This window comes from Phaethon aethereus (genome assembly GCF_964289735.1).
Source record: "Phaethon aethereus genome assembly, chromosome: 8".
Classification (NCBI taxonomy): Eukaryota; Metazoa; Chordata; class Aves; order Phaethontiformes; family Phaethontidae; genus Phaethon; species Phaethon aethereus.
This window is the reverse complement of record NC_138584.1, coordinates 28,647,986-28,657,117: the sequence shown is the minus strand read 5'-3', so window position 1 is coordinate 28,657,117 and position 9,132 is coordinate 28,647,986. Positions and strand designations below refer to the sequence as shown.

The window sequence follows — 9,132 nt, the reverse complement described above, 5'->3', positions numbered from 1 at the left end:
TTTATTGCTATCTCAAGGCTATTTAAAAAAAAGTAAATACAAGTTCTTGTTACATATTACCCCTTCCTTTTCTGTGTTAGTAAGAGTAATTCATTACAAACAGACCCACTTATTCATGCTTAGCTTCCCTTATGCTGTTGGAAAAACTGTCGTTGAGTTGTCTCCAACATAAAGCTCAGATGATATACCACGTAAAGGACTGAGGCTTAGATAAGTAGTTAATCTGCAGCTAAACAAAATGTTTACTATTTGTGATTTTTTTGGCTAAGCAAAATCTTATTTAATTGATGGCAGTTAACTTCTGAGAGAACGGTATGTGTCAGAAATATGCTTAAGTATCTGTGGATACAGGTGATAGGTCAGGTTTATTATTAATGATTTGAGCTATATCTATAGATTTAAAAAAATCAGTTAATAAAATGGAGCATGCTTGCTGGAAACTAAATTAGTTTTCTCTAATGTCTAATTTGAGTGATATGCTTATTGAGTGGTATTTTTTAGATGTGTTAAATTTCTTCTTTTTTTTTTCTTCCCCACTGTAGTTGCAGACATCTTGGTTCTTGTTTTTTTCAGAAAGCCAAAAATAGGAAGGAAAGAAAAAAGCAAGCTGTTGGCAGGTTTATCACTGTGTTTTTTACCATGTGCTGCCATTTTTCATGTCTTCATATCCCCTCCTCTTTTAAATAGAAGTCAAGATGATCAAAATGTTCATGAGCTTTACTTTAATATGGAACATATTATGAAACTTCACTTACGCCCGTGGGGGGAGCATGCTTCCTATAATAATTTGTAGTTACATTTTTCTTTAGAGAGACTTACTTTAATGCATTGTCTACACAGAATTTTGATACTTTTCTTTCAGTTTAAAGTTGTCTGTCACTATTTCTTCAGTAGACAATCAGCTACGGTCCTTGCCTGCACAGTGGATTTAAAATCAACTGCAAATTGCTGAAGAATTGCACTTCAGGTGGTCTCGAGACAGGAGAAGCAGGTCTTCACTATAATGGAAGAGGCCAAGAGCTCAAAGAATGGAAATCACGACCCAAGGAAGTCTGTCCGTCTTGTCTGTGAGGAAAGCAAGGCAGTCAAAGTTACAAATAATCAAAATTATAAACATAATAGAAATGACAAATCTGTGAAGGATGTTGGGAGAAGTTCTCCAAGTGGGAACAGCAGCAAAAAAAGTAAACAAAATGATGTTTGTTCTGAAAAACAAGGAGAAAATAAATCATGCAAAGTAAATAGTTGTATTCCTGGAACTAAAGATATGGGGTCAAACATTCAGGATCGAAGTCATGGAAAAGCAAAAAAATTTTCTAATTTATCATCAGCAGTGGAAAACCTGAAACAGACAAAAGCTCAACAAATGGGAGAAAACTTTCCAGGTTCCCATGTTTCAGGGAGTAGAGTCAGTATGGAAAGCTTAACAGCTACACAGAAAGGGAAACTGGCGTTGGAAAATCCACTGGGAGTTCGTACTTTGAAGACTACTGTTGATCAGACTGGTGATCCTGATAAGACTGCTTCAGATCAAAGAAAAATGGAACATAAGCCTGATGACTTCAGTGAGTATTATTCAACACTGCTTTAGTCAATTTTCTTCTGGTAAAATTGTTAACAATTTGAAAATGTTTCTATTTGCATATTTTTTCACATATAGTAAGTTGCTGATTGCATTTAGAGAGACTGTACTATTAATACAAGCACATTACTTAGAGAATTAGAGATTATGATAATATCTGTCCTTTTTTCTCATGCCTAAGACCTAAACATCTTTGCAAGATAACAGTGTGTGTGGGTTTCAGGCAACTGTGTGAGTATAGTGTCTTGGGAGGGGGGAACCCCTCATAATTTCATCGCCACTTATGGAAATGCCAGCTATTACTGCTTTTCAGAAAGATCAGGGGAAAAAATCTGCCATAAAAGGTTTTTCTTATAAGTAGCGGGAAAATATTTACCTTTTTTTCCTGTGACTGTAGTGCTCTTTTTGTTACTAAAAACGTTTAAAATACGTTTTGGCAGATGGCTTTTTGATTTAGGGAGCTCTGAAATATGTACCATCATCCATCAGTGGTTACCCTTATGAGTGTTCAATTCTTATACGTATTTTTCAATTTCAGTATTAAATATATGGATCAGGCTTTTTCTCACTTCAGGTTGACTCCTTAGTTCAAGATTTGCCACATTCTTTCAGAATGCAGTTTTTTCAGAATGCTGTTTTAAGACGGCGTGCCAGTACAGACCTTCTATTTGAGGTATTTCCCACTATTGCAACAGCTACAGAAGTTGCTTGTATGGAAATACTAGGAAAATATTAAAGTGCATATTTTTTTAGCTATCTTAATAAAATTTAACAGGAAAAACAAGCTGAAATGGCAGCATCCTGTGATCAGTTTGCTCTTTGTAGACCACCATCGTGTACTGTAGGGACCATCTGTCAATGAGAAACCAGGACTTGAAAACTTGCTCGGTTTTGATTCCTAGCTAATCTGGGAGCACGGATCTCATTTGAAAGGAAAGAAAAAAGAAAAAAAAACCCTCACTTTTGCTGATGTAAAAACTACTGGAATAATTTAAGATGTAGTTGTTTGTACAGATTAGTAGACTATGAACAATTCATAGGCATCTGGAGGAACTGGCCTTTCGGAATTGACCTGCGTGTTTGTGAGTAGCAGCATTCCAGAGCTCTGTGGTTGCTAGCCATGGGCGGCAAGGTGTCGGCAAGGTGTTGCAGTGTGTCAGATGTAACTCCAGCAGTCTTCTGAATCGAGAGGTTGAAATGCCTGATGACTGTCGCTGTAAGATCATTTGGGTGAATGTCTTTAAGGCAGTTCTACAACTGTTTCCTTAACAAAATGTATTGTGTAAAAAATTTTAAGTTAATATTTCTTATTTCTTTTATAGTAGAGCATCAGGATCTCGCATACTCTGTTCTGCATAACAAAAAGAAACCCTTTCTTGCCTTGAAGAACTTAATAGTGACTGTCAAGTTATGACTGAAACACAAAATGAATACCATTTTTTTTCCCTCTTTTTGATAGCACTCTTAGTAGCACATTTCAAGTCTCTCCAAAATACTCGTTAACATACTGGAAAGGTTCTAATTTCTAAGGTGATTTTGGCCGGCCTTTGGACAAAAAACTGGAATGTAGCTCTAATTTATATCTGGCTCCTTAATGAGATGCTCTTAACTGCTCTGTACTCTAACTTTCACTTTTCTTCCACTTGAGCTACTCTGAAGAAAATAACTATTTCTTTCTCTAGGTAAAATAAAGAATTCTGAATCAACTAAAGAACATACTTTGGAAGCTGATTATTTAGAAACCACTGCTGTTATTGATGAATCTAATCTGACAGCTGAACAGCAACTAGGATTGAAACAAGCTGAAGAACGTCTGGAAAGAGATTATATTTCCCGACTTGAAAAAGTAGGTTGAGTTATTTATCAAGTAAAAAAGAAAATGGGTGTCTTCTTTCATTATCATCACTATATTTTTGGTTGGGTGGTATTTCTACTAGAGTCTGTTGCCTCTGTTTCTTTCTACTTAATCATGAATCACTTTAGTGAGCTAAGCTATTATCCCTACTAGTTGACTAGTCATTCACCGTGGCAGATGATATGGACTGGAAACGTGTTCCTTATGTGGCACATTTAGCCTTTGTAGAACAGTATTTTTTAGTTCTGCAGACCTAAATGTTTACAGTTCCATTACTTACCTAAGATTTTCTAGGAAGTCTGGTTAACTGAAAATTCAGAATACAGGATTGAAAGGAACATTGCACTATCTTCAGTATATTAGCCTTCCACCAGTCTAAGTCACTTACATTGAAGATGATCCTTAAAAATGTTCATCTAAACTGTTCTTAATATTATCTCCACTGAAACAAATTTTGAAGTCAGTATAGGTAACCCAGAAGTTTTTCCTAATGTCTAATACAAGTGTCTCTTGCAGCATTTTAATCCCTCATATGTTGTCCTGGGAAAATAAACATAAGTTTATTACTTTTTTCAGCAACTTTCTACACATTTGTAGATCATTACCGTTCCTGCAATCTTATCTTCTTTAGACTCACTCTTTGGTCTTTGGTCTTGCACTAAAACACTAAAAAGGTGTTTTTTAGTTACTGGTTCATTCTTGTTGCTTTTCTGTAGGCATCCACCATGTAACTGGTACCCAAAACTGGACATGCAATTTCAGCTGAGGTCTTAGATATAGAGGAAAGCTGAATCTGTCTGAAATATGGCATTTGTGTTTAGGATCTCTGCTTTCTTAGCAGCAATTTGTAGTTTGATCAGCAATGATCCCCATATCCTTTTCTTAAGAAAGGCCGAATCAGGTGTTCCCCGCCCTGTTTTGTTTGCAGTTGATAATACTTAAGGAGGAGTGATACTTCGATTTGATATTATTTACTTGCAGCTTATTTATTCCACTTCTCTAATTTGTTGTGGTCATTGAATTTTTGTCGTCTTACATCTTCTGTAACCTCTCCCAACTTGATATCTTTCGCCTTTGTAGTCAGCACACCCTCTATTGCATTTCCTAAGTCTTCAACAAAAATATGAATGTTTCTGACCCCAGAAGGAGCCCTGTTGAAAAACACTTGGCACGTGCTTTTAGACTGGTTGTTAGCCAGTGTAGGTATGTGTGCTCTGAGAAAGGTTTTTGAGTAGGTTTGCTCCTACCTTACTGTTCTTTATTTAGATAATATTTATGGTCTCCTTTTGAGACTGATACTATGACAAGTGACAAAAACTTGTAAAATTTGAGATACAACATCTGCTGCTGCTTCTTCAAGACTTTGATTTTATTTTTAAAAAGGCAACCCTAAAATTGGTTTAGTGCAATTTGTTTATAGCAGATCAGTTTGTCTCCTGTGACCTTTTTTCCCCCCTATGTGCTTATTAATAACTTAATTTATTACAGTATTTTTCTGGATGCTAGTTCTGACTGGTCTCTAATTCCTTGGCTCATCCTCTTTAGCCTTTTAAAGATACTCTTAAGTTCTCTTTCCTAGCGATCTGGAATCTTCCCATTCTCTGTGAGTTCGTTAAAATACAGCTGGCTCTGAGATGGATTAGCTCCTTGAATATCCAAGCACAAATTTCATGAGGCCTGGCTTACTTGGATCTGTCTGTCTTAGTCTTACAAAAAAAATCTGTACCTTTTTTTGTCTTGCTATTTTGAGTTCTGGTCCCTTTCATTGGTGTTAAGCGTAACTAGATGATTAAAAAAGGCTTCACAATAAAAGCAAAATAAAAGGCATTACATGATTAAACTTTTCTGGAAATATCTGTTGACATAATACTGCAGATCAGTATTGTAAAGAAATACCAAAATTTTAAAAATACTATTATCGCTGATATTCATTCAATTTTAGAAGAGTGGTAAAATATTTTTGATCTACCTCCATCATCAGGTATCAAATACTTGAATCTTCCAAGCTAGCCAAGCATAGCTGTCTATCAGTTGTTTTCCAAATGGATGTTTAATTTCATCTTACTAGGTGTCTGTCTCGTAGAAAATAAGGATGAAGAGAATTAGTAATAAAAGCCTAATGACCATGTTATTTAAATTGATATTTACTCTGCATTTGGAGGGTATCAGACCTTTGTGGGTTTTTTTCCAAAAGCTCAAGTCAAACTCAGTAAGTGGAAAAACTTGCCCAAATTTAGCAGTGCTTTAGGTTTCCATATAGCAAGTCAAATTTGTTTAACTGATCTGTAGTCCACCTTAGTGTCTTAAAATGGTGTTCTCTGTTCATTCATTGTTATGCCACTGTTTAAACATCTGGTGTTTTCAGTATACTTTTCAGTTTTAGTAAATATAGATGTATTAGAATTAGGATGAATGTTAAGTAGGGTTTTTTCTCTCCCAGTTATAACTGATAGCAGTTATTGGAAAAATGCTAACAAGTGTGGAGGAAGACAAAGGCTTTTTGTTGGGGCCCTTTTGTCTTTGCAGTGAACATATCAAAAGGTTTCCAATTTCTATAGCTGTGTTTTGTTGGAGCAAGAAAATACAGTTAGAGGATGAGACAGATTTAAGAAGAGTATTTGTGAACAACCCCTCATCTTTGCAGAGGTGGTCCTTTCTGCCTTTTAGTCTAGTACTTCTTGGTGGTTTCCTGGTTGAATAAACTTCACAGTATCCTCTCTTGAACCCTAGGAAAGCAGTGATTCCACCCCCCATCTCCTGAGGCGTGGCTGCTTCCTGCAGACTCTCAGGGGTCTCCCAGGTCGCAGCTCTCCATTTGTGTACTACACCTCTCCCAGCCTATCTGTACATAAAAGTTGCTTATTCTGCATGTTTCTCCAATTCTGAGCATCCCAAATTATTCATCACAATGGAATAATCTTACCCCTTGTCAGAGGATCCCACCTTATCCAGAGTATAGTCATTAGTAAGTCAGAAACAGGCTATCTTCCTTCTTGTTGGCCAGCCGCACCCTTTTTAATAGAACAAAAAATGCAGTACTTGCACAGTACACTGTGAATATGCTAGCCAAACAACAACACCATCTGTCATAACATGTATAGTAGATAATATGATGAATACTTCCTACTTTCTCATCAGAGAAAGGAGGATAGATGCTGAGATTTAATAAATCTGTAGTTATTAAAAGCTTGAGCTGAGAAGGGGATGGCTTACAGGCCTTTAGGTCAGCCTTAAGAGGCATAAACTCTTCAGTCTTAATCTTGTGTCACGAAAATGTACTGAGAAGTGTAATATTCAAGTCATCTCACTTCCTCTCCTCGCTTTCCCCACTTGTCGTACATGTAAAAAATCCATTTCCATTGCTTTTTTTGAAGATTACTTGTCAAGGTGCTTTGCAAACGTTGTTACAAGTGTTACATAATTGTTAAATACAATTTATTGTTGAAAGAATTCAGTTTTTCAGGCACTGTTGGCAGAAACCTTTTAATCTATGGCCATTTTTCCCCAGCGCTCCCCAGAATACACCAACTGTCAGTATCTATGCAAGCTCTGCTTAGTTCACATTGAAAATATCCAGGGAGCTCACAAGCATATTAAAGAAAAACGTCATAAGAAAAATATAATGGTAAGTTAACAAATAAAATGGACTTTTTTTTTTTTTAAGATTTTTTTGTTATGTGGTATGTTTTTTTTTGGTCATCTTCATTCAGGTGAAAATTTGTGCGCTGAGCAGAGATCCACAAATTTCTGTTGCTCGTTTTCCATTTGAGAGGAAGGGCTTGGTGATCTGTCCAGGCAGAGAGGAAAGAATGGTTTTGGTCGTTGCTCTGAGTAGTGGGCAGTTCATCATACTTTTAGTAACACAAAGCAAGGTAACTTAGGTGAGAAACATATTTAGTTTTTCTGTTTCTTCCAAAAATGATATTGGTGGTAGCAAGACTTCCAGGGACTGGAGGTGGGGTTGGGGATGTTGGTTTTTTCTGTTTTTTTCTCTTTTATCTGACTTGTGATATTATTAATCTATATCCTTTTTGTGATGGGTAAGCAGAGGGTATAGTACATCTAGACTAAAATAAGAGAGTTAAAGCAGGGAGGGATCCAGTTCCTGAGTCACTCATCATCTCCCTGGGTTTATGTATGTGTTTAATATTAAGAACAGTTCTAACGTTTTCAAAGAGAAAAACGGTTTCCTTATCAAATACCATGGTGTTACTGTTTACTTTGCTTTAAAGAACTGTTACATGCATGAAATCCAACAAATGGCGCACAGACGTTCTTGCCAACTCATTTTTGTAAATGCTGAGGAAGAGCTACAAAATGCCAAGTATGTAGGGTTTTGTGATTCAGATGGTTAAAATGACTCTTCCTACAACCATTCCCCAAAATCCAGTCAATTACTTACTCCTGTTTCCGTGTATTTCTTACCGCACTTCTGTTTGTAATTAATGCTCTAATAATATCATATATGCAAGCCATCACCTGGAAAACTCTGAATGCCATAAATGCATTACATCTCAGAAAGTAACATGTTTGTATTATGTTCAGTTATTATTTGTAAAGGATTCTGGTTCCCTTGCTGTCTGCTAAATTGCATCATGGAAAAAAATCAATAAAACAGCAACAAACCAGTCCCTTGTTTGATATGGAAACACTTTCATACCATGCTTTTCATTTGGGCATGAAGATAAGAATTGAGGAATGAGGTTTCTTTACTACTGAATGGAAATGCTAGAGGACAGGCAGAGGTTTCAGTTTTTAACACTTGTCTTCAAATAGCTTTATGTTGTGTGCCACAATACAGTGATAAGAAGTATGTAACTGTCTAAATGTTACTTCCTAAAATACACCTATTTACAGCTCTACAATGGGATACATGAATATCAAATAAGCTTAGCAGCAGCTGTGGCTTCCCCACTCAAGAAAAACCCTAAAGCAATGACATTAAAAAAAACATAGCCCTTTAAAAATGTACATATTCTTTCTCATGCTAAATTTGTTCAAACAAAAACCAGAAGAGTTGAGAGATGCAGCCTAGAACTAACCAAACGCTTTTCTACTGGTCTGTGTTTTCTTAGTGCATAATTAATTTCTGGTTAATATTTATCTCTGTTATCAGTCACAGATTTCATTACTTGATGAATTTGTGAAACAAGTGATTGTTGTACTTACAAATGACTTGATGCATCTGACATATTTCTTGCTGTTGCATAAAATTGATTATAAATTAATGCACTAAAAATGGCACTTTCTGGCACCAGCTGTTTAGGCAGCAATGGGACTCAACTTATCAAAATTTCTTGCAGCTAGGAATACTTTTTCTGCCTCTGATATCTTTCTTTCAAGTACAATCCACTCTGAAAAAATCTGTGTGACTGTAGAAAAACTTTTTCAGCTCAGTTACTTTTATTATGTAGGAACAATTACAGCTTTTCATTTCCTTGGATGAATTCTGTTTCAGAACTGTCAGAAAATGTGGTTCAGGAATGTAACACAGCAGATTTCCTCCCCAGTTGCCAGCTGTGAAACAACATGTTCTCTTTTAAACACTGAGCATCTACTGTCATTTCTGTGAGCCACACTAGTACGTTTGCCAGTTAGGCCAGGCAGAGTTCCTACCTTTGAAAGTCTTTGGTCAGGACACTGTAAATGGAAGAACTCAAACAGCAAACAGTATGTTCTGATATTGTGCAATAGT

At 36.2% G+C, this 9,132-nt stretch overlaps 1 protein-coding gene across 1 annotated transcript in view; it reads left to right on the top strand.

The window, feature by feature from the left end:
- Positions 1 to 1,003: 1,003 nt before the first annotated feature.
- The window catches only part of TUT4 (terminal uridylyl transferase 4), a gene marked incomplete at both ends in the record, with an annotated part of 40,410 nt that continues 32,281 nt past the window's right edge, over positions 1,004 to 9,132 (top strand). Inside the window, 3 exons of the mRNA XM_082003123.1 lie at positions 1,004 to 1,565; positions 3,265 to 3,428; positions 6,946 to 7,062. Of these exons, the coding sequence (XP_081859249.1) occupies positions 1,004 to 1,565; positions 3,265 to 3,428; positions 6,946 to 7,062 (843 nt within the window). The remainder of the gene's footprint in view (positions 1,566 to 3,264; positions 3,429 to 6,945; positions 7,063 to 9,132) is intronic.